A 25,850-nucleotide genomic window follows, 5' to 3' on the forward strand; every position below is an offset into this window, starting at 1 on the left:
GTCCTAGACACTTCTATAAGTCTTTAGGAACAAACCCTGACCACAGCCGTGGCCGGACTTGTCGCCGGCGGCCTCGCCGGTGCGTCTCTGAGTTTTTGCGGACGGTCCGCTCGAACCCAGCGGACGGTCCATCACTTGCACATCGAAACCACCAGAAACCTCGCAGAAAGTTGTTTTCCAGTCCGTTGTACGGTGGACGGTCCGCCATTCACCCGCGGACGGTCCGCAGTTCATTTCCAAATCTCACACAGAAACGGTGCGTTTCTGGAGCCCAATCTGCCTTTGTACGGCGGACGGTCCGCGGTACAGTACCGGACGGTCCGCAGTACATTTCTGGACAAATACACAGAACCTAACCTTTTCTGGAACCCGTCTCGAATTTCACCGGCGGACCGTCCAGGACTCAAGGGCGGACTGTCCGTTGTTACTATAGCACTGCGCAGTACCAGCCCAATCAGATTTTCTGTTTGGATGCATTTGCATGTCTTATCTTGTGTAATTCATATAAAATTGCATATAGGTTAGAATAATGTGAAATAAATTTTGTTAGCTTCATTATGATGTCAAGAATCAATTAAAATTATGTTTCACCCCAAGATAATTAAATTAATTATTTGAACAATTAATGAGTCATCTCATGTCTTTTGCAACTCATTCATGGCATATTTATTTATTAAGTATCATTGCACTCGTGTAGAGACCGAAGGGCCAGATCAAGTGGAAGTTGAGACTGAGTCGGAGTCCGTCATCGACGACACTTCTTTGGTGAATCAAGGCAGGCACCTAAGCATCTTTTTACCCTATTTTGGATCGATTAAAATATTTGAGTCTTATTTGTGCATAAGTCTATGGTATAAATGTTTGCTTAGCTCCTATCTTATGCATTACCTTCCTTGATTTAGAATAAATCCTTTTAGGTGAGTATGCTTGTGTAGGCATCCCGATTTAATTGCTTATTCATGCTTAGTTCAGGTAGAAGTCGGGAGGTGGCAAGGTCACCACCACCCGCGAGCAATAGGTTGCTTGCTTAATTCTTAAAAGTTGAACCACTTATAATATGATGCGGACTTAGCATGAATGGTAGAGTCAAGTGAGATGGAGCTCACTTGGCTTAGTGATTGCTTGGGTTGATTAAGGCTTGTGACCCCATCGCTTTAATACTTGAGCACTTATGCGTATCGACTGAAATTCATGGAAGATTGGACTTGCTCACATGATGATCATCTTTACTTTATGCAATTTGATTAGTGTATTGCTAATAGGATAGAAGTCTTTTGCTTATTATAACTTTATCAAATACTTTTTTTGGAAGTGACATAACATTCGAAACTTTGCTTACAGAAAATCATGCTGCCTTGTAAAGCAGAGGCAATCCGTTGTCATGCATTCCAACGCAGAATGAGTACTACTGTTTATTAACTTGAGATCAGCAATAACTCCAGAGTTTTCAAGTTCGTGTAACCATGCTTGATGCTTCTTGTTAAATGCCAGGCTAGGCATATATGCTGGCAGAGAGAGGCTTTTGGGGATTGAAGAACTCTGCCAACCGAACATGAAGCATAGTTAATCTGTGAAGAACAAATTAGCATTTAGATACCAGGAGGATGATAAAAGCATAGCAAAATTGATTTTTTTTCTCTTTCTTCTTACTAAGTTAAGGGTAACCTTCATAATAAACACATTGAAGAATCCATAATAACAGTACATCCAGTGAATCCATAATAACCTTCATAGTAACCTACTAACCTTCTTACTATGTTCTGTGGTTCTAATTTTACAATACCACGTGTTTTTGTAGCGGGAGTAACTAAATAGAATACGGAGATATCAATGGTGAAATTGGACTGACAAACATTTGAATATAGAAGAAATTAAATGAGCAAATGATAGAGGCCCAAAACATTGAGCATATTGGCATGTCCTTCAAAGGTCACCATCCTGAAGAAGACATGGACTTTGAATCTGGGACTAACCCACAGTCCTTTCAGCAGTTTGCAGTCCTTTCAGCAATTTGGCCACTTCAGATATAGCATATGCGGAGCTCTGGGGAAGGCTGATGGAATAAACATTCTTGCTTTGCTGGTGGTGCAGAAGTGGTTGGACCCTTGGAACTGCTGCAGATTCACCAAATTACCCTGATCCAAAGCAGGGTGCAGATTTAGGAACCATCCTAGTTTTGCCCAACAGCTTCAGATTATTTACCTGCCAGGATGGTATAGTTGAAGGCCCCTATGGATTTGCTAAGGAGGCAGACACACTAACAGAAGAGTGGTCATCCACTGAAGCAGGGAAGGTGGGCTATCTAAGCACAGGTGCAGAAGAACTTGAACCCTCACATTTGCGCTTCTTCGGATTCGTTGGCCTGTCAGTCATGAAGACAGCATTTGGGACCTCCATGGCAGCCAATCCAGTGCTGTCAAAGCATCCATCCTTCTGTGGTGGAGGAAGAGGAACACCATCAGTGTTGGCAACCTCATCACCAATATTCATCTCTTGATCCTGGAGATATTCTGAGATAGAGAATGTGTCGTCCTCCTCATCACCATTATTCATCTCTTGATCCTGGGGATATTCTGAGATAGAGAATGTGTCCTCCTCCTCACTGAATCCATAGTTTCCAAGCCAGGGTTGAGGAAGCTGGGAATATGGACTCAGAAGTGGACAGCGCAACCAAAAGTTTAAGTCCTCATTCCCACTGAATTCACTGCGTGAAGGCGATGGTTGAGCATTCCCCGAGAGATTATCTTTACTGTGAAAGGCTGTATATTCTTGGTGCTGTGGCTGCATACAGTCCTGTGTTTCATGCTGATTCAAAAGATTATTTGGCTGATTTGGGTGTAAATTTGACAGCTCTCCTGTTGCCGGTTGTGGCAAAGACTGTTGAGCTCGCTCGATTTGTTGCACAGAAAACTGCTGATTCATGGAGGGCTCTGGATGTTGCTGCTGCTGATTCACAGGTTGTTGTACAGTGTTCAATGGATTATGTTGAATGCCACTCTGAGTAGCTGATTGAATGACCATCCAGTGCATCTGTCCAATTGTAGATTGCCCAGACGTATTATGCAGCCCAGATGTCTGGCTGTCACCTGTCGAGCTCTGATCATCACTAGACAGAGAAGAAGCTTGTACAAGTGTTGAATCAGGCTGCTGGGACTGTTGCTGAGACACCAAGGTGCTTGCTGATGAATGTGCCGGGTTATTGCCTTGTTGAGGGAGGGAAGGAGCTGTTTTATAAAATATACAACATTGTATATTAAACATCTTGTGAATTAACAAATAGTATAATATTGACACTGTAACAAGCACATATATAGAAGCACTATACATATACTGAAGCAATTGATTGTCTATGCTTACTTTAGTATAACTCACAGCACTGTAATCAATCTTTTTAGGATTGACCATATTTCTGTAGCTTGACCATTTGGCCCCTGCCCAAGTTTTGATCCTTCTGCTTTGGCAACTCTCGCACTTTGTAATTACTTTCCCTAACTAAGAGGGCAATGCTAGTTTCTTTATTTTTAAGAAAAAAAAAATCTAGGTCGCACAGAATCTATCATAGCATAATCGTTTCAATTGCAACCCTTTACACACCATAAAATAAACGTCAAGTCCAAATTCTGATAGCCTATGAAATTAGCAATATAAACATTTCTCCTTGGAAAGACACAATAAGCAATGCATAAGAGAAGTAAAGATGCAAATGTGATGCGAACAATTTAGATCCATCTATCATCTTCATGTCCCTGTCTATTCTCTAGAACGGAGGCATGAATTGTTACCACAAATGCAGATAGGTAGGTACACAACCAATGTAGTAACAAAAAAATAGTGCCTCAAAACAATTTACTCTTACCACAACATTTCAGGAATATAAACACATGGATTATGGATAGCATACCTTGATCTGGATGGCGGTATTGGTATTGTTTCTCCACATGGATGATAACCGCAGCAATGTTCTTGAAATAATCAGACTGGGCATTGCAAAGGAAAACGATGCAAGTTGTGTGAGACGAAAGGTGGCAGTACCTGTTCGATGTCTGATCCAAGATAAAGTTAGGATAGTTGTACCTGGTTTGCGGATGCGCTATAGCACTGCTTTTCAATTTGGGTAGCAATATATCGACGCCTAACCTCTTCCACCGGCAGATACCTCCTCAGTGTTTGCAACCTTAGATATTTAGATGCACAAGTATTAGCACCCATAGGGAGAAGTCGAAAACAAGGAGGCTAGAATTGCACCGCAGGTAAAAATCGACATCAAAAGTTGTTACATTGTACTGCGCATCGCGGGGCGTGCATTTGGATTCAGCTGGAGCCGCCAATCGCCACTGGAGGAGGCGGCGGCGGCGGCGGCTGGGTTGAGGCTGTCCATGTGCGGCGCGCCTCTTCTCCTGTAAGAACTCGATTGATTTGATCTGAGTTGGAGTCGCGGAGCTTCGATTTGCGGCTGCCGAGGAGAGCTCGGGAGGAAGAGGACGAAGGAGGTCAACGTACGAATGGGATTGGCAAATGGGGAGGTTGGGCCGAGGTTGGGCCTCAGGTTGGGAATAGGTTGGGCCGAGGTTGGGACGAGGCTGGGCCGATTCTGGGCCGAGGTTGGGACGAGGCTGGGCCGAGGTTGGGACGACGGTTGGGCCAAGGTTGGGCCGACAGCTGACCTTGAGCTATATATTGCGCTCGCGTTCAGCAGCTCAACCCAGAAAAAACTTGTTCCTCGAATCGACAGAAATGCCGCTGCTGCTGGTCGCTGTGCTAGGGAAGATCGCCGGCGCCAGGCGCACCGTGACGGCGCTCCGGACTGCGCTGATCTCCGTCGGCGTCGTCCTCCTCGCGGCCGCGCTAGGGCTCGTCTTCTTCAAGGCTCCCGGGGGCATCTTCCTCCGCCTGCCCGGCCGCGCTCCGGCGCTCGTCTACTACAGCCTCCTCGGCGTCGTCGCCGCCTTCGGGTTCGCGGAGGCGTCCCTCGGCTACTGGGCCATGCCGCGCGACATGGACGACTGGCGCGTCGCCATCGACGAGGTGGTGCTGTCGGTCTCCCTCTTCTTCCTCGCGCTCGTGACCGCTCTAGGGGGGCTCTCCTTCCTCAAGTAGCTCAATAAGCACCTGTTCGTGGTTGGTGTCATGCATCCACGCATGCGTTTGTTTTGTTAGTTATCTTCATGGATAGCCATCGTTCATGGCGGCGTCTGGAACAGGTGTTTATTGCACTTTGTACCAAGTTTGTAGGCCTTGTTTGGTTGTGATTTCCGGCGCACCCACGTATGTTGGTGTTGGCCGAAGATTGGGTTGGGCCGTCCAAGCAAGGCCGAAGTGTGTAGTTTCGGTGTTGTTTGTCTCGTGTGCACTTGTTGTTGTGTTTGTTTTAGGCCTTGTTCAGTTAATCGAATCTATACTGGTGGTATTGATGTCGTCTCCTTTCTCACTGGTGTTCTTATTGGCACTTGAGGCAATTAGTTTGTCAAAACAGTAATTGGTACTGTCTAGAGTTTCTCTCACCAATCCTAGATAATCGGTGTTTATTGCACTTTGTAATTGTCCACACGACTCGAGCGCAGCAGCGCCAATTTGATCTCCCTCAGGATCGAGCCATCGGGGTTCGGTGGTTTAGAAGGGAGGGGTTCGGCGGAGCAAATAAGTAAGGAAATGAAACGAAGCCAGCATATTTTATTGTTTAATAAAAATATCCCGACCCCTTCAGGTTGGCTTTAGGTTGGGCTGAGGTTGGGCCTCAGGTTGGGCTGAGGTTGGGCCTTAGGTTTGGGTTTTGTACAGACGGCCCAGAAAGACGCTTCAAAATGGCCTGGCCCAAGTTTCCAAATCTCTACATACGATTCTTGCACCAAACCAGAGCATTTGATTGAGCCACGTCACCTATTTTTTCCTCCAGCGTTGGATTGAAAACTGACGTCATCTGGCCCTTCAACGTGGCTTATCTGTATACCCGGTTCTAATGCCTTCGTGAACTCTCCGGGTTCCAGCTAGAAGAGGAAAGCATTTTTTACCCTCTTCCTTCATCCCTAATGCGCTCCCCATCCGCTCATAGTGCTACGCCTCCCCTTGCCGACGCCCGCCTCCACCTCTACTGCTCCGGCGCGGTTGACTGCCCCGCGGCTCCGGCGACCCTCGCAAGCGGGGTGCGGCCGCGGCGAACTCGAACGCTCGGGTCGTTGCCATACCGGCGTCCCAGCAGCCCCTGCGACCCTAGCCTCCCTCCCCAGCGTCCACGGCGACCCCGCCGCAAGCAGGATGCGTCCGCGGCCATTCCGCCCGCTTGAATCCCGGCCATCTCGGCGCGGGCGAGTGCTCCAGCGACCCCTGCAAGCTCGGCTGCGCGAACGTTTACTGCTCCGGCACCTCGCACGCTGCGCCTACAGAGCCACGCGAAGAATGGAGGCAGACGAGCTCTAGCTCAGCTTCGCTCATATGCACTGCCCGTTACCCTCACCTCCTTCCTTCGATTGCGCTAACTTTGTCCCTTTTCTCATACGTGCAGACCTTTGCTTCGTGCTCCACCATGTCACTTTGATTCAACTTCCCTCTGCTAATATATCCTTACCTATATCAATTGAGGACACGCCAATCTGAACCGCTGCTTTTGCTTGTACTTTTGGATACAATTTGGCTAACTGATGCTCTTACCTTTCTTTTGATCGAAAAAAATGCTTTCGACACCCAGAATATTTGTAGGCACCATAGAATAACATTGATAATGATAACTATCTTTTGGGAACAAATATTAAGTTTTTTTTTTTGAGGAAGGGACAAATATTAAGTTCAGTGCCTCTGCTGAGCCTTACTATTTTAGTTTCTGCGACACCAAAGGTGTAAGCAACATGGTGTGATTTTACTGCTTCGGTTGAGACATACTATATTATATTACTTTCTATAACACCAAGGTTGTAAGCAAACATGCTGTCTTTACAATTTCTCACTAACTACAGTAACCTCATACTTATTTAGTTAATCAATAATCTGAAAGCAAGCATAATTAATCATAATTCGATGACTGACACACCCATCTGCACTCTAAACAGACAAAACATGGCCATACGCGGCAAAGCCGCTTGCATTTCTAGTTGGACTGAATGCCTAATATCGATCGATATGGTTGCTGCTCGTGCTACTTGAGAAGATCTTTACAACACTTGACCACAACATGCGAATTTCAAAAGTCAGATAACAAACCAAAGATGAAAATACTCGCATGAAAGTTTTTGACATATCATTTGAATTTTAAAAACATCTAATTATATATCAAATGTAAAGATCAATTGGATGATTTTATGAGAATATGAGACTTACAGTTAAGATAGTTTTGGATATGAGCGCTTGGAGACTAGCTATTAATGTGCCTGAACCTTGAACTTATTTCTTTCGGGTTTCATCTCTAGCCTACCCCAACTTGCTTGGGAAAAAAGGCTATGTTGTTGTTTATGAGACTTACAGTTAAATTATACTAGTTTTACACAAAAAAACTAACAAAAAGTATAAAATTAAATACATGTACAAACTATATGAATAAACCGTACAAATACACCACTGTTCAAAATTATAAGTTCACGGTTAGTGTTGTATCTTATCATTAAACTTAAAGTTAACTTGCATGTTCTACAAAAAGAAAACTAACATCATTTATAGTTTTTTTAAAAAAACAAACACGGTTTACTTACAAACTACACAGGTTGTACAAATAAATAAGGTAATGACTTGTTTTAGGCCGGCCGTAACTTTAGATGTCCGTAGGGTCGCACCAGCATATACAAGCTTATCGGCTCACGGTTTATTCCTCTTCCACACCCCTCTCTCCCCATTCTCATCTCTCTCTCTCTCTCTCCCGGCCCTCCTCTGCCGCCCCGACCCCGTCGCACCTCCCCTCCCTGCCACCCTTCACCTACGGCGCGCAGGGCCGCCGCGGCGATGTGGGGGCGCGAGGGCCCGCGCGCGGCGGCACAAGAGGACGCGGCGGCGCTGCGCGAGGGGCTGCGCGCGGTGGTGCGGCGCGAGGGGGCTCAGCAGTGATGCGGGGGCGTGAGGGGCTGCGTGCGGAGGGGCGTCACAGAGCAGCTGCAACGGCGTGCGGCAGCATGCGGGCAGCGGCGCGGGGGTGTGCGGCGGTGGCGTGCAGGCAGCCAGCGGTGTCGTTCGGCGGCGGAGCACGGGTCGCAGGTCCGGATGCATCACTTGCACATGTAATTTCATCCCATCTCTCTCTATTTTCCTCGCGTGTGCATTCTAATCCGCCCTTCATTTTTGTGTGCTAGCATACATCAACAACAAGGGGTTCTAGAAAGGGAGGAGGTCAACAACCATGGTGGCTGAGCAGATCTCCACACCGCCGGCCCTTACGAAGGGGTGAGGCCTCTCTTCTTCTTACCTTGACTCTGTTTTGCACTCCTTTCTAGAGCCCCCATGGATGCTCTCCAATCTCCGTCATCGAGGTGAGGGGGCTAGGGATTTAGTGGTGCATCGTGGTTCTGGTTTTAGCATTTGTGAAATTATTTCAGTGGTTCATGAATCATTACTTCTAGCTTTGGTGCTGTTTATGGAGATCTAAGCACATCACCTTTCTATGCTTATAAAAGTATATTCTCTGAAAGGCTCTGTCAATATCATGATGAAGAAATTGTGATCAGTATATTTTCCTTTCATATTTTTTTAGACATTCACACTTATTAGAGTGCTTCACATCTTGCAAGTGCATCCTATATGATTCAGATTGCTATACATATCAATCATTGGAGAAATGGTTACTTATTTGCATAGGTGATCTGTTAATCAATTGAGCTTTGCTTGTTTTGATCTGCTACTGTCAAACTGTTGAATTGAATCAGAAAATAAACTGGCATGATGGAGTTGAACCTGTAGAATACCAAGGATGCTGGGCGCCGCACTTCTCCATGGCCAGCTGCATCATCATCATCAACGGGCTCGTGGTTTGGCCGGGGAGCGGGTCCTGATCAACGCCTGGCCATCAGCCTGGAAGGGGCGACACTGTTAATTTGGATTTCAGGCAGTTTGGTCTGAAATGGTTGTCTCGTTCTTTTTTCACATCATCATAAGGATTTTAGTACTTTGCAATAGGTATTTCTATCAAATAGTAGAAGCATTTTCAGTACTTTCCTATAGAGAATTATATCAATTACTAGAAGCATTTCATTATTTCCCAGTAGGCAAATACATCAAATACTAGAAGCATTTCAATACTTTCCAGTAGGCAAATATTTCAAATACTAGAAGCATGTCAATACTTTCCAGTAGGCAAATATATCAAATACTAGAAGTATTTTTCACAACTAGGCAATAATATTGGTAGGAATTAGGCAATAATATTATTCTTTGATAGGCAATAATACTAGAAGCATCAGCACAAATTATTGTGCTTGCGCCACAGCTGCAACTGCATCATTAGATACTAAATCAACTAGCAAATTATTCATTCTAGTGTTATGTCTATCAACGGGGGATGTTATGTCTATCAATGTCTAAAATCTGATGTTCATCATTCCCATCTTATGATTGTGCATGTTCATTGTGTATTATATTCTTTTCTTAAATGCATTGCAGGTCATGAAGGGGAGCAAATGTGCAGTCATTATTGGTGAATTGCTTGTGATGTAGTGCAAATGCACAAACATCATATCATAGTCTCCAGATTAGAATTAATTGCTTGCAAGATCCGAATTAGTATGATCATTGCATTTGCAGCTCATATGGTTGTGTCCAGAGAATACAAATACTTCAAATTGTAATGGATAAGTAAACCAGATTAGGTTGCTTTTGTACAGAACTATGACACAAAATAGCTTGAAGTATATATAAGGCTGCCAAAGAATTTGTGAGATGTTGCTTGACCAAAATTATCAGCAGTTCAAGTGCAGATATGCATTCGTGTGCAGCGGGGTGGCAGCATGCCTGCAGCGACAGTGCGGGCGACACGAGATTTGATTGCTTAAAATAGAAAGCTAGAAAGCTATTCTGTTTTTACTTTCCGAAAAATTGGGTTGTACGACCAGCTAATTTACGGCCAGCCGTAAGTTAGCTGTGTCCAATAAATAAAGCAAAGTGTGCAATTAAGCACGGTGGGTTGTACAAAAATTGGGTGAAATGGCGAATATTTTCAAACTCGACGCCATATCTTATTAGATTAAATTAAGCAGGCTATTTAATCTAAACATCATGCTTAGTTTAAAAAAGTCTATGGATGTATCAAGCTAGCTTCAGGGACATCACAACTAGAGCATACGAAAAGAGACACAGGAAGCATGAACTTGTATGATCAAACCAATATTGAGATAAGCAATTTGGAGCCTACTCCAACTTACTTGGGATTAAAAGGCTATGTTGTTGTTGTTGTTGTTGCAAATTCGCCAGGGGAGACCTGGTGCCTCCGGAGGCGCCGAGCGCTGTGGTGCGAGGAGGAGCAAGATGTCTTTAAGAAACCCGATGCCATCACGTCAGTTTAGCTACAACTAAGAACAAAGCACGCCATGTTTTGTAAGAACAAAAGAGGAATGTATTTTGATGTTTTCTTGGTTATGGTTCAGCCTGATCTGAGAAAATTTGATTAATTCGTGACCTCTGTTCCCTAGCTAGCTAATCCAAAATGAGGCAAGGACATTCCTTCTTAATATAACAGCCATCTCTGGAGAGTTCAAAAGGTGAGATGTAATTCTGGCGAGACTTAAATTCATTTTGTTATTGCCTCACCGTGAAACTCAGAGTTAACATAGATCCCAAATACAGGCTAGACGTGCTCTGCTCCGGCTGACGCTGTAGAAAAAACATATCAATATCATAGATGCCCTGTAAAAATGAAGAGCGGATATTCACGCTGACGTGCGGTTTCCTGTTGTTCCACTCATGTGATCCCAAGATGTAGTAGCTTAATTATGTTGTGCTTGGATAGGTGCATAAGGCCTGGCCAAGCACAATGCATCTTCTTTTTGTTTGGTTATCTGTAAAGCCCTTTAGTCAAGCTTAGCTAGTGCAAAACAGATCTTCTGGACTGCAATTCCCGTATTACTTACCTGTATCATATTAGCTAAGTCAAAGTCCAGCCTGCTCAAGCCTTCAACGCTCCGCTCGCATTCCTCTTCTCACCGCTCCTTACCTCCTGCGCTTCTCTTGGCCTGCTCCTCGCTCAACCACACCTCGCGCCGGAGGACCTCGCCCACGAGGCCGGCGGAGCATGCCAGAGCCCCCCTCGCGGCGACCGAGTTCCTGCGCGCACGAGGAAGGAGGTGAAGCGGCCACCACTGGCTACACGGAAGAGAGGAGTTGAAAGATGTGGTGATGGCACTCACGGGTGGAAGTAAACCAAACACAGCAAAGTGAAACCAGCAGGCTCTACTGAGCCATGCAACCAAACATGAAACAATGCACTAGTACTGGAGAGAATCGCGGACAAGCTTGAGCTGACCCGGCTCCAGCTACTATTCATTTCCCAATGCCTCCTACTTCTACATTAGTAATGTCTTTAATGCACACCTGCAAATAGGTCATAAGATGAATTCTACGGAAGAACCGACCTTGCTGTAAAAAAAGGGCGTACCCAGTGCCGTAGGCTTCCCGCACTGTGCGGGGTCTGGGGAAGGGTTGTTTTTAAGCCCCAAGCCTTACCCACACAAATGTGCAGAGGCTGGGGCTCGAACCCGGGACCTTCCGGTTACAGACGGTAGCGATCATTTTTATGGGCATGACTCCGGGACCTGTAGCAACTCTGCCGATTTCATTTCCACCGACTACATGTCATCTACTTTTATAGTTGTACTCTTAGGACAGACAACTAATCTCAGCCTGTACTAGCTAGGACACGTATTGAACCCGCAACCAAACATGGACCAGCAGGCACTAATATATAGTCCTATCAGCCATATGGAAAATACCTCTGCACGTCAACACTTCATACCAAAGAATGACATGTTGTGTCCATACCTTGTCTGAATCTACAGGAAAATGTAGCTCAGACTGATGCTAGGAGACCTATTATTCCACAACAGTAGGCAGGCAACTCAGATGCTAACCGGCTGAGTAGGGTGCCTTCACTTTTGAGTTTGACATGGTTTACTTCGACCGGCTTCAGTAGACATCTATTTCCAACAGGGCCAAATGCCTCGAGGCTGACTCAGATCACTGGAGCTGAATGATCGCAAGTGATTGACTGGAAATGATCAAGATGAATGGTCAGGGATCATGGAGTGTCACAACTTCTGCACTCTGGACATAAACAAGAAACTTTGGATCTAGCAGTTTTGTAGATAGAATGTAGAAGAAACTTCCACTTCCATGAAGATAAACATACCAGTAAATAATTGTGTCATCAAGCTGCAGTAAAGAACAAAAGCATATATAGATAACTATACTTTTTTAAGAAGTGACATAACATTCAAAACTTTGCTTACAGAAGATCATGCTGCCTTGTCAAGCAGAGGCAATCTGTTGTCATGCATTCCAACGCAAAATGAGTACTACAGTTTAATAACTTGAGATCAGCAATAACTGCAGAGTTTTCAAGTTCACGTAACCATGCTTGATGCTTCTTGTTAAATGCCAGGCTAGGGATATATGCTGGCAGAGAGAGACTTTTGGGGGATTGAAGAACTCTGCCAACCGAACATGAAGCATAGCTAATCTGTGAAAGAACAAATTTGCATTTAGATACCACGACTCCACGAGGATGATAAAAGCATAGCAAAATTGATTTTTTCTTTCTCTTTCTTCTTACTAATTTAAGGGTAACCTTCATAGTAGACATATTGAAGAGTCCATAATAACAGTACATCCAGTGAATGCTATAATGAATTGGCATAAAAGAAAAATATAAGGAAATGCATGCTACCAACATGACTGATTTTGCATCTCTAGAAATTGTTGATCGGCACGACTACACATTTGAGTATTGTTTATATAAGTGGATCATGTTCAGTTCATCTGGTGAGTTTTCGTTATGCAGTCATACCTATCAATATGCTAACCACTCTAAATATAAGGCCTCTCATCAGGAAAGAATTTAATCTTGCATAGAGTTGTGACCTCAAATAAAATGTGCCCAGCACATCTATTGGGAGCCATGAAAGATGGAGTTACCTTTAAAAAAAATTTCATCACAGTATCCCAATTAAATTTACATTAATTTTCAGATTCTTGAATGAAACAACAACCTTCTCAGCTACGGTGATGGAAGGGAATAGGTCAATATTCATCATATTAAACAGAATATATCATACTACATATGAAATTTCTGACCTCATATCACCACCCCAACTTAACAACTCCACCTAGCAAACAAATCACAGACCTACTGTTGGAGATGTTGGCCAGCTTACCCAAAGCATCAAAAAATCTACCAATAAATTGATATTGTACAACGACAAGTTCTATTAGCATACCCTATAAATCGGAACATCCAGGCAGGAAGCAATCGCAAGCCCATTCCAGAATCCAGAATTCAGATGAGCAAAGCTCATACCGTAACTGGAAATCCCCAATAGGAACATACTAACCGGCAAACATGCCATGGCAAAAACTAGATTTCTCCAATCCATTCTACAACGGCAGCCCCACACGGCAATCAGGCAAAGATAACAGATTCAGCTTATAGTCCAACTCGTCGGCGAGACAATGTTACCGAGGACGCCGCGGCGGTCACCAGCGACCGCGCCATCGTCACCGCGCAGAACCTGAAACGCAGCAGGCAGGGCAGGAGTTTCTGCGCAGTGCAGGCTACAAGATTGGGGAACAAAACGAACTCGGGAGGAAGGGCGCGAGTGGGTAGGCACTTACATTCGGCGGCCGCCGGAGAGGGATTGGTCGGCGGGGTCCGTCCACTCGTCGAAGCTGCGGGGGGGGGGGGGGGGGGGGGGGGGGGGAGCAGCGCGGGGGCGGGTGAGAGCACTGAAACAGATCTTGGCGGCGGAAGAGGAACAGAGAGAGAGAGAGAGAGAGAGAGCAGCTGGGATTTGTGTGTTTCTCTTACATCCAGCCGTAGCGGCGGTCGAAGACGAGGCGGCAGCGGAGGGGCGGAGCCAGCGAACGGGAGGAGGAAGGCTGCGCCGCCGCCATGCCGCTGACGCCGATGATGGGTCTCTCCTGCGGGATTGCGGCGCTGCGGTTCTCGTTCACAGCGTCGCAGATTTTGTGGCCTTCCTGGCGTATCGGATAATAGAGATTGAGGGCGAGAAATAAATCGCCATCAACGGTGGTCGTGCCGGAGTGGTTACCGGGCATGACTAGAAATCATGTGGGCTTTGCCCGCGAAGGTTCGAATCCTGCCGACCACGTTTCAATCTTATTTTTATCTTTTGCTTCCCGTAAAGGCGTCAATTGTGGTTTCTAGTAGACCTGGGCATGGGCTGCCCGACCCGACGAACCCGCCCGAAAATAACCCGACCCGACCCGAAGAGTTTGATGGGCGGGCTCGGGTCAAAATTTTTGACCCAGTATGACTGACGGGCCGGGCACGGGCTAAAAATTTTGACCCGAAACCCGAAGGAACCCGACATTTTACATAGGCCCGACCCGACCCGACCCGACTGGCTATCGGGTCGGGTGCGGGCTCAATTTTACGGCCCGGCCACCGGGTCGGGTCGGGCACGGGCCGCTAGAAAAAACACCGGGCATTTTTTGGCCCGACCCGAACCCGACCCGGCCCGGAGGATGCCCAGGTCTAGTTTCTAGGTGTGTTTCTTCAGCTGTGGTCTCTGCATGTCTTCCTCTATTTATTTATTTATTTATTTTGTTTGCTTATTAATGTGCAGGCTCATAAGACATTATCGCTAGCCATCTACTGCATCGTGCTCTTTTCCTCGATTAGCTCCCCCTTCCTCTCTTGGCCTCCGATCCCTCCCTCGCGAATTATAGTCCCAGCCAATCGCATAGTAGTTAAGTGAAATTCCACATCTATCCTTTCTTCATTACGAACAAAGTTAATTAAAATAAGCGTCTTTTTTTTACCGGTCCCACTAGTTTTCGTACCTCGGTATCTTCCTCTAGGTACCTCCTATTTTCTCACCGGACAATTCTTCTTGATGGATGGTTTTTATTTTTTTCAACCACCATAAAATTTCTCACGAAGAAAATATGTAGCTGTATATATAGGACGTGATTCATCTATTATTTTTCTCAATCATTGTAAAAATTCTTGGCCAGAAATAGTCCCAAAGCGGCTAGTTTGCTTTTCCGCTGGATCAGCGCAACGCAATGGATGCGTTATGCATTCTACTGGGCTGGGCTCTCTTAACGCATATGGAGCATTGATTTTTCATTCTATTTCTTGGAAGAAAAAAAGGGTAATGATGGTGATTCATACCTCCTAATTTCCATTATTGAAGAATTATCGTAGTCAACTTCACAAATCCAACCAAATGAAATAAAGCAACATGCAACAACCAAATGGTCTGTAAATTGGGATGACCCCCCGCGGCGTGTATATATGTGACCCTGAATAAATGAAAAGCTTATGCATCTCCCTGCTTTGCGCTCCTCTGTCTTAATATGGTACAGTAACTCTGTTTCATGTCCCCTGCTTTTATACTGGTTGCCTTCCTCCATTTATTTTTTTATTGCTTGTTAATGTGCAGGCTCATAATAAGGCATCATCAATGCACGTTCGTAATCGTGTCTGACGAAAACATTTAGTGTGCGCTGTACACGTAACAAGATGAAGAGGATGACAATGGAAGGCATGAGGAAAGGCTAATCAAGCAAAAATTAGAAAAAGATAATCTTAATCAACTTGAAAATGGACGCATGCAACAACAACATTCTAAGCGAGACATCAGCGTGCATGCACATGCACATCACTGACTGAATTGATGACTGGTTCGAGTACTGTGCTACTTACTCAAACTCCTATAGAAGTAGGTTCGGGCTCTTATAGTTCCAAGCATCAGCAATACAGTGAAGGGAAAAGAAGTAGTGTTTAGCAATTGAGAATGACAGAATTTAGAGCTAATAACTGAACCATGACTTGAAGAATGGAGATAGCTGCAGGTGGGTCATGGCACGTTTGAAAACGAAGCTGATACAGGCCCACTCTTGTCATACCAACTAAACTGAATGTCATGGCGAAACTGAATTCACACCTCCTGGTTCAGAGGTCAGTCATGCAAACACTGTCCACAACCAAGCTACGGGCCGGTCACAAGAGATGATTGTTCAAGAGGGACCGTTTCTTCAACATGCGGCAGCAACTAATATGGTACCGTACAGATCAGAGAGCCAATTGATGTGCTCCCATTTGTGGCAAGGGGTTGGATTTGCGCTCGGTAGCAGTTGTGTCCCTTTATCATCGTTGGAGTTCCTGATGCCTTCCCCTCCTATTTTCTATAGCAGCTAGCCTTGACATAGCCTTGGGACTACCTCTCCACTCCTACGGTCCTACTCTTCCATCTCCTATATGAATGCTAGTGCCACAATAGAATGTGGATGAGGTGATGAGAAGTGAAGTGCACATATAAATGAGGGTATTTTTCAAAGAAAAAACAAAGAAATAACTGCTGTACTATTACATGTAGTTAGTGCCAGTTACATATAAATGGAGAAAATATGTAAATATGCAGCTGTATAGAACGTGATTCATCTATATATCAAGAGGACCAGAAATAGTCCCAGAGCAGCTAGTTTGCCTTTCTGCTCGATCAGCGCAACACAATGGATGTGTTATGCATTCTACTAGGCTGGACTCTCTTAACACATTGGACACTAAGTAATTCGTCATTATTTAGTGCTGTATGTACATAGAATAAACATTGACTATTCAATTGTAATGTGTCAAAATAATTAACTTGTATGATTTCATCGAACGCGAAGCATGCATATGGAGCATTGATTTTTCATTCTATTTCTTGGAAAAAAAGTAATAATGGTGAAGAATTATCGTAGTTAACTTCACAAATCCAACCAAATGAAATGAAACAATAGGCAACACTCCTATCCTGGACTAAATGTTTGCAGCAACAGCAACAGGAACAGCAGAGCTTCAGTCCATTGTAGTTGTAGCAACACAAAAAGTCTCTAGTCTAGAAAACTACAGCACTTAGGTATTGAATGTCAATTGAAACAGAATGCATGCATCTCCCTGCTTTTAGCTCCTCTGTTTTAATCTGGTACAGTGCCTCTGTTTCATGTCCCCTGTTGAACCTAATATGAGTCCTTCAAATGCTCGCATGTATGTGAGTCAGTGAGTGAAGAAAGAGTATTTGCTGCTAGCTACTGTCTGTTAGCAGTGGTGAAGCCCGGATCAAAATCTACCTATGGTGAACCTATAAAAAAACATAGTCATTGAATATGCATAAATTTAATATATATATATATATAGTAAGAAAATATTAGGCATTGGTAAGCAGATGATTAGATGAATAAACTGTACAAGCACTAGTACGGAGAGCTGTCCGAGGAAGATTCATCCTCCGATGTTTCAAGGCTTGAAAGCGCCATCAACGTTTTGAGGAGGATTAGCTGGCTCCCTATCCCGGTCCGCCTCCATCACGCGCTGCGGCGTGGCCACTGGCCTTGCTCGGCTCTGCTCTCCATCCGTGCAAGCGAGCAGCGCTAACTGAGGTGCGCATGAAGCGACCTAGAGGACGTCTGGGCGGCGTGGGCGCTGAGACTGGCGACGAGCGGAGTCAGAAGGAGTAGGGGTGACGGGCGAGGACGCCGCCGCGTCGGTGCCTCCGTCTGGCAAACTTCAGGCAGTATATGAGTGTGTATGACGGTTCGTCTTTTATTTGCCAATAGGCTTGTGATGGGCTCACGCTGGCCCAACTACTTAAAGGCCCAAATCGAATTCTTATCTTCTTCCCTAGGGGGTCGTCGCCAGCTAGGTATGGTGGCCGCCATGGCTCGCCATACCGGTGGCTCCGCCTACGCTTCAAAGGCCTCTATCCCTATGGCAAAAATTTATTTAGGAGCCTCCTTTTACAACCTTTATCATCAAGAACCAATTGCACTGTGTTCATCTTGCTCATGATGTCATGCACACGCAATGCTGCAACGAAGGGATATGAAGAGAGAGGAACCAATCAAACTGCACAAGCCATTACCGTTTTGTCAGTCATGCGACTACTTTAATGCAATGCAATGAGGTCCAGTGATGGATAGCTGGTGCTAGTATCTCCTTTTCTCCAATAGAATCATATACTATAAACACTGTACTTCTAGGACAATGGTTCCAATGTTTGCCACAAATCAATATGTTAATCAATGAAATAACACTTTTATGTAGGGATGTAAATGATACTGATATTTTCCGACCGTATTTGAATTCGATCCGGTTTGGAAGAGTTTTTATTCGTCCGTATCCGATTCCGAATATTCAATATCCATAACCGATCCGTATCTGGATACTAAAATTTATATATTTTATGATGTCGATATCCATTATAATCTTATCCGGCGAAAACTAACATTATTCGTATTTGACTCCATATTCGAACAAAAATATGAAAATAAATACGATATCAGTAATATCCGTTAGTATTCGATTCGTTTACATCCCTACTTTCATGCACAGAAGTAGTTGACTAGACTAATAGCTCTTGGAGTTTAGCTCTTTTGCATCTGAACTGCATTATAGAGTGCGGATACTATTTATACCAACAAAAAAATGTAAAATTTCTTATGAGATATTTATGTTATGAGGATTCTAGCTCACTGACCAAGCACTAGACACATCCTTTAAATGGATGGGATTTAAAGTCTCTAATAATTTCTAAACAGTAACCACAACTGATTTCAGAACAGTACAAATGAGACAAAACAAAAGTTCAAAGCTGTCTGTAGTCTTTCTTTAATTTTTGTTTTGTTCAAACTAGAGACATGAACTGAGTGAATCCATGTTTCCAAAGAGAGTACTCTGAAGAGTATGGTAACAGAGTTTCACTATAATTTCCTAATAAAGGTTGCCAAATAGCCCAAACTCTCAGCTTGTTCTTCCAGCAGATTATATGGACTGCAGATTTTCAGGGCAGTTAGATTCAGAGAATCGCTGCTGACTGCCGCCAAAAGTGATACAAAACAAGGCCAAAACAGGCAAGATACACCCAGAATGACCAATACCTTAGTCGTGCTCTGTGCGGTTGAAAGAGATGGAGAGATTCCTCACTGATTTGTGGTATAAAGACCTCAGCGTCCTGTATCCTATTTTCTCCATACCTCCTACTCCTAATTAAGATTATATCTCCACACACAATATTTTACTCCAATATGATAGCACACAAGCTGTCTAGAAACTTATTTTTGAAAATAAGAGTACACCTAATGGATCTTGAAATGTGCTACAATGAACGACTGTGTTCTCCCTAATACTGTCTCCCGGCCCAGTCTTGAGGTCCACTGAGTCCACTCACCAGCCATGTTAGTATTTATGTTCTAACCTATGTAGTAGTTTCTTAATTTAGTGATCCTAGGAACCTCTCTCTCTCTCTGAAGGGTTAGGTCGGAGGATGAAAGCGCCTTTTACTGCAGGTAAAGGAATAATCAATAGCTGGATGCCTATCTAATCAACTGTTGCCGCCGTAGTCTACCACATACCAAGCATCGGCATGCACAAACGAACGAAATAACAAATCTCCTAATAAACTATTCACCTTTAGGGAGGTGAATAAGGTTTTTTGGAAGCAAACCATGCGACTGCTCAATTTCGTCATCACAGTTCCTCTTCCTTCTATGTCAACCATCGCACGGTACCATCATCTTCATCGTCGGCCCCTGCGACTTGCCGTCAACGTATCTACACCGGTCACAACTCACAACTTCCTTGTTTGCAAAAACTCGGTGCACAGGCATGCACCGTGATGTTATGATGTTTACTAATATCAAATGATTATAACATTCGTACGTTAGAGGATTCGATGCTAGAAGATCTAACTGAACCAAGATTTGGAGATAGCTGCAGGATGGTCACCGAAAATTTCAAAATGAAGCCTTTGAGCTTGAGCCAATACGTCGTCGACTCTTTGTCTGACGATCTGAATGTTTTGACCAGATTAAATACAGAACTCCTGGTTTTCCTGCAGCTTGTTCCCAAACATAATGGCCACAATTGAGCTGCCATTCACAAGACATAAATATTCAAGAGAAACCTGTATATCTCTACACCTAGCAGCAAGTAATGGCATCATCCAAACGAGACAGCCACCATACAACCATGCATCGATCCGTTGCAAAGTAGTTCGAACGGACTAGTCTCTGTAGCACTTGCATCCCTTGAATATGTGGAACCAGTCAAAGAGAATTGCAGTGTGCATATAAATTAAATGCATTCGTTTTTAAATAAATATTACATGCAGTACTGTGTCAATTGAGTATGAAAGGAGCAATACATGTATGGAAAGCAAATTACAACAACATTTTCTGGTGCTAAAACATCAAAGAAGTTGTAATTGTCATTGGCATGCATGCTCATCACTTGGATAGTGCTACAGACCGGGCCTGTCTGGATATAATTGATCATAACTAATGAAAGGGATTTTTCATGAAAAATCCCTTTACATTAGTTATGAAAAATGGAGAAATTCATGTTTTAGTTTGCAAGCACAAAAAACAACAGCAAAGACTTTCACCATGCCTCATTTGATCTCTATTCAGAACCTTGCATAGTCCAAAGCAAGTTGGGAGGAAAAAAAAGACAATTATAGAAAAAAGAGGATTATTCTACCCTGGAAGCTCAAACTGCTGATTATTGTGGAGTGAAGGAATCCTATGCTACTAGAGAGAGGAGGACAGGAGAGAGTTACTCATACTTTCACCCTTTAATGATACATACTAGAAACAATGATTATAGCCCAGGCAGGTGGGATCAGGGGCTAGCGCCTCCTAGGCATCGTACGCAGGCGAAGCAGGTCTTCACTGGTTAAAAACTCTGGACTAACACATCCCAGGCAGGTTACAGGCATGTTTCTACCCAGGCAATTTAGCCAAGGTTTGCAACCAAGCATGCCGACAAAGGCTTGTTCCCAGGCATAATGGCTGCAAAGCCAAGCTGGGAATCACTGGAAGTGGAACATGTTCTTCAACAAGCAGCAACAACTAATGGCCTTTGGGCAGTCTTGATGCACAAACGATTGAGGCCATCCTACAGCCATTGATTTTGCAAGTGCTTGGAACGGAACTTGTCTCGGTAGCAGTTCAATGCCTTGAACATCTTTGGTGTTCCTGAAGCCTCCGGTTCCTATTTCACTCCATCGATTTGTCTTACAGCTAGCCTCTTCATATTTCACTCCATCCTATTTTGTCTTATATCTAGCCTCTTCATTGGGTGCCATGGGACTTCCTCTCCACTCCATCAATCCTATAGGCCTCTTCCATCTTGTACAGAAGTCCAGTCTCCAACTTTCCATATAAATGAGGCTTTTATAAAAAAAGGAAATAGCTCGTGTTCTGTCATTATGTGCACATGTAGTTAGCAGTTAGCACATGCATAAATACGCTGTATATAACAAGATGCATCTATATATCAGTCCCACAACAGCTACCTTGCCTTTCTGCTTGATCAGCACAATGATAAGCTCAGATAAACTGAATTTTGATTGTATTGAAATATGTCAAAATAGTAAATCCGCATGATAACAGCGAATCGATGCATATGCAGAATTGATTTTTCATTCTATTTCCTTGGGAAAGTCGTGATAATGGAGGTTCGTACCTCCAGATTTCCATCACTGAACAATTATCATAGTCGACGTCACAAATCCATCCGAAAGAATACAAAAAAGGCAAACCCAATTATGGCTCAATATGTTTGCAGCAGCAGCAGCAGAGCTCTGTCATCACTCTTCAATCACTGTCGATTGCAGCAAGCCAAAAATTTGTATGAACTCCTGCGTGCTTGCGAGGTTGAATAAATTGAAAGCCTGTGGATGTCCCTGCTTTTAGCTCCTCTGTTTTAATCAAGTACAGTATGTACCTCTGTTTCCTGTCGATCGCGCTCAACGTAATCTGGAGTCCTTCAGATTCTCCCATATATGTATTTGCTGTTGTCTAATACTCTAATGGGTGCCTTCTAATACACTATCGGAATCGAAGAAACACCTACAACACTAGCATCTATATTACGCTCCCGATGCCCCTAACACTTATGCTACGTAGTTAATTAGGAGCCTCCTCTTACAACCATTACATCATGCATACATTATCCTTGCGTTTGTTCTGAATGGTTGCAATGAAGCTACAACGGGAAGGCTGCAAGGAAAAGAACAAACAGAAAATGCACAAGCAACTAAGGTCGTCGGGGTAATCTTCTTGACGCGAGTTGACAAATAAACACGAGAGGCACCATACTGCAGCATATCGCAAGCGATTGGAATAGGGTTAGTTGTCTGGGTGAGATTTTACCGGTTGCATTGCATCCCTTGAACATCGTTGGAGTTCCTGATGCCTCCGGATCCTATTTTCTCTAGCAGCTAGGCTTGTCACAGGGTGCAATGACTTTGGACTAACTCTTCCATCTGGAGGTTCATCACAGGGTGTCACACAAGAATGTGGACAAGGCAAAGATAAGCTAAGTGAGCATATGAAGTTACTGCCAGTGCCAATTACTTAGGAATGCAGCAAATGATTGGAGATGCAAATATATAGAACGAGATGTATCTATACAGAGGACCATATATAACTTGTACCATGGCTTGCCTTAATGCTCGATCAGCACAACACATTGGATTTGTCTTGGACCATATATTCCCCCTTCGCCCTTGTGCTCCAACCCCGGCTGCCCCCAAAGCAATCCTCCGCTCAGAATCGACTGTTATTTTGTTTGCTAGTGAAAAATAGACTGCATTTCAGAAGTATTGATGAATGGATGCAATCAGGTGTCAGTTCATTAGGTGATCTGTCCTGTATTTCAGTTTTCGATTACATTTTGGGTAGATCGGTCCGGTGTACATGCAAATGCAATTAAGTGGCAGTCAATTTTAATTTTGTGAGAACCGTAAATGAAATATAGCAGTAATCGGATTGAAGAATGTAGTAGCTCTGTGTACATGCAATATGCCAAGGCTTGACGAATACAACAGTAATAATTTTGCGTGTTTACTTGCTCTTGTTTGCAGAGGGATCCTACAAGTGGTTGTATTATTGCTGATGATGATTGGTGGAAAGATCAGGCGATGGAACGATCTTCTTCAGATATTCCATCTTGCATGTGAATATCAAGCTATCGACATTCGACATTTATATTTTTCAAACTGCCAAAATAGTTTCAATATTGCCTTCTGCTCATATTTATGAAACTAAGAGATATCATCTGTTATAGAAAAAATGAGATATTATCAGCTTCAAGGCTGTATAGGTCAATTTACATCCGAATAGATAATCTACCAGAAAAGATCAGTATTGCAAAACACCTAGCTTCTCCAGACAGCAATTTCTTTGGCAGACGTTTCTCCGAAAAATCTTGCTTCCTAGAAAACCGATTCTTAGAAAAGCTACTCAAAATAGGACCATGGTCTCCTTGTTGCTGACTGCTTCTATTATGCTCCCAATGCCTCTTACTCCTATGCCCCACTTAATTACGAGCTCTCTATTATGAATCGTGTTATTTAGCATTGTTCTCATTCTGCTCATGCATACATGGCCGTTGAGTTTGTTCTGAATGGTGAGACTGAAGCTGCACTGGGAGTTTGGGAGGTATATAAAGAGAGGAACCAAAGTGCACAGGCCAGTGCCATTTGTCACTCATGCGTGTACTAATTAATGCAATGGTGTAGAGATGGATGGATGGATAGTTGCTGCAAAAGCAAGTATATCTTTATTTCTCCAATAGAATCATATACACTAATACTTCTTCTCTATGAATTATGATTCTACTTTTTTTACAAATCAATCGGTTAATAAAATGGTGACACAAATTAACACTACATCATGGATAGAAGTACTCTAGTGGATCAACGAATTTTGAGTTTAGATGTATTGCAGCTGGAAGTTAATGGTGCATAGGTCGTGGTATGTATAGTTATTGGTTACGCGAAACCTAAACAAGTGTTTCATCAGGCCTTAGAGCCGGACGGCCGCTCTACGATCTAATGGGAAATAGAAATATGCATGGTTCAATCTTTTTAATTAAGAGGAATTCAATGCTTATAAGGCCCTGTACGACACTGTGACACTTTTGCTTCTAGTACAATCAATAGGTAGGGTACACCACCCTTGCATATTCTAGGATATGATCTTGTCTTTGCTCTTCCTGGCATAGGGTTTTGCTCTCTCACCACGGAGGTAATGTTGCCACATGTTGGTAACATGTGGCCAACTTCCGTACGTCGCATGCTAAGCTGTCCCGTTAATCTCGCTTTCGTCCCAGTGGCAACTTCCCTCATAGCTCCTTCTAGCGTGGTATCTTGCCACCTGGAGCCGATTCTCTAGAAGGCTTGATCTCGATCCAATGGATTTAGTTGTCGGACCTGCAACCGGTGTGCTTTCGTAGGTCTTCTGCATGCCACAATCTTTCCGAAATAGGGAGACCTCCTTAACAATGATGTTTTAGGATGGATGGATATTTGCCTTTTCTCCCGATGCCTCCAGCTCCTACTTAAGCTCTTCCCTCATCAACTCAAGCATATATGAGAGCATAAGAGCACTTTAGCAAGAAAACGAAGGAAAAGAAGTTTTGAAATCAACTATATCTATTATGCACTACTAGCTCCGTCCACTCAGCAACCAACTCTGTGTGTATATATATAACCCCTCAGCAACCAACCCGTTGCAGTTTTTCTAGAGCTACTTGAATAACTATCCTTTCACTGCTAATTTGTCGTATAACCATAATAAGACATTGATTAAGAAAAGCACCTACCACATCTATTGTTCCTCTTTATTTGTTTCGGATTTGTAGTACTTCTTCCTAAAAAGATCAAACCCACAGAAAATATATACACACAAATAACCCACATCTTTTTTTTAAAAAAAAAAGACTGCATATCCTTTCAATGCAAGATGAGTGCAGAAGCAATAAGGATAAGAAGTTAGTGCTGTAGCGCTTGTGAGGGCCTATAGCGAAACTCAGCGACCTGCAGCCCAGCTTGCCAGCGATGGATCAGTCTGTTTGGCCGTGCAAACCAAGCGACACAGCCAAGCTCGGCTTGGATCGGACAATTTTGGCATCTAACAAAACAATGCAAATCAAACACACTGTAGCTGTCTTGCAGATGGAAGTTGATACTGGTTATAGTTACTTAAATAAAGGAGAAAAATTAATGCAGTTCCATATTTACAAGCATGGGCACCTCACTTTTCCGCAAAAATATGATATGAGACAAACTAAATCATGTAAACTGATAGCTCTGAAGTTCATCTTACAATATGCTTATGTGATATCTCCATTCTTGCACACTTGTCGAACACAGATATCGTTGGTTAGATAAAAGAGATTTTTGTTCTTCGGCTTCTCAAACACAGGTGAGTCAAACAACAAAACTACAAGAAACGAAAATAAATTGGCCTTTCGAAAAAGAAACGAAAATAAATTAAGTCAAAGGACAACTACAAAGCTATGATCTTATAGAGAAACAAAGAAACAACTCTACAGAACCCCATAATATGGCAGTGTTATATACTATTCAGCACAAAATGAGAGTCCACTGATGAAGCGAATTGACAAACATTTCGCCCCTCCTGATCCTCAGGTAATCCAAATCTGCCTCCCTCTTATCAAGATTTCTGTCGGTACCCAAATCTGCCTCCCTCTTATCAAGATTTCTGTCGGTACCCTGTAGCAGGGATACCCACTCCTACTACAGCAAGGCAGGACACGTAGTCGTCCGTAACTACGCCATAAGGGGCTGAGCAGCCGGGCCCCACGGGTCAGGCTCTTACCTCACCGGGCCAAAGGCCCCGGACCCGCTTCCCGCACT

At 43.7% G+C, this 25,850-nt stretch overlaps 1 protein-coding gene and 1 non-coding gene across 20 annotated transcripts; one reads left to right on the forward strand and one right to left on the reverse strand.

Annotated features, from left to right (window-relative positions):
• Nucleotides 1-1,346: 1,346 nt before the first annotated feature.
• LOC120665846 (mediator of RNA polymerase II transcription subunit 15a-like) lies at nucleotides 1,347-14,247 on the reverse strand. Of its 19 annotated transcripts, XR_005671434.1 has the most exons (11): nucleotides 13,982-14,133; nucleotides 13,789-13,842; nucleotides 13,395-13,685; nucleotides 12,408-12,637; nucleotides 11,941-12,166; nucleotides 11,034-11,226; nucleotides 10,329-10,961; nucleotides 8,866-8,982; nucleotides 4,075-4,174; nucleotides 3,902-3,977; nucleotides 1,617-3,224 (listed from the first exon to the last, which is right to left on the reverse strand). XR_005671434.1 is itself a non-coding variant. In XM_039945555.1 (8 exons), the coding sequence occupies exons 5-8, from the start codon at nucleotides 8,924-8,926 to the stop codon at nucleotides 2,299-2,301; spliced, it is 1,152 nt and encodes a 383-aa protein (XP_039801489.1). In that variant the 5' UTR covers nucleotides 8,927-8,982; nucleotides 10,714-12,637; nucleotides 13,395-13,685; nucleotides 13,789-13,842; nucleotides 13,982-14,098; the 3' UTR covers nucleotides 1,617-2,298. The 19 variants fall into 19 exon arrangements, 12 of the variants coding, with proteins under 12 accessions (XP_039801474.1, XP_039801489.1, XP_039801487.1 ...); XR_005671423.1 differs by having other exon boundaries at nucleotides 10,329-11,226; nucleotides 11,310-12,637; XR_005671421.1 differs by having other exon boundaries at nucleotides 10,329-12,637.
• On the forward strand, nucleotides 14,204-14,285 carry TRNAS-AGA. Its single transcript has one exon. It is a non-coding gene; the product is annotated as a tRNA-Ser (tRNA).
• Nucleotides 14,286-25,850: the final 11,565 nt, after the last annotated feature.

This window comes from Panicum virgatum, chromosome 2K (genome assembly GCF_016808335.1).
Source record: "Panicum virgatum strain AP13 chromosome 2K, P.virgatum_v5, whole genome shotgun sequence".
In the NCBI taxonomy this organism is placed as follows: Eukaryota; Viridiplantae; Streptophyta; class Magnoliopsida; order Poales; family Poaceae; genus Panicum; species Panicum virgatum.

What these genes read in the sequence shown, in the direction of transcription:
- LOC120665846 (XM_039945540.1), bottom strand. Translation starts at nt 4,378, where the DNA reads ATGGACAGCCTCAACCCAGCCGCCGCCGCCGCCGCCTCCTCCAGTGGC. An exon ending in CCCGCGATGCGCAGTACAAT is followed by an intron (nt 4,175 to 4,277) that starts GTAACAACTTTT and finishes TAAATATCTAAG; the next exon opens with GTTGCAAACACTGAGGAGGT. An exon ending in ATAGCGCATCCGCAAACCAG is followed by an intron (nt 3,978 to 4,074) that starts GTACAACTATCC and finishes TGCAATGCCCAG; the next exon opens with TCTGATTATTTCAAGAACAT.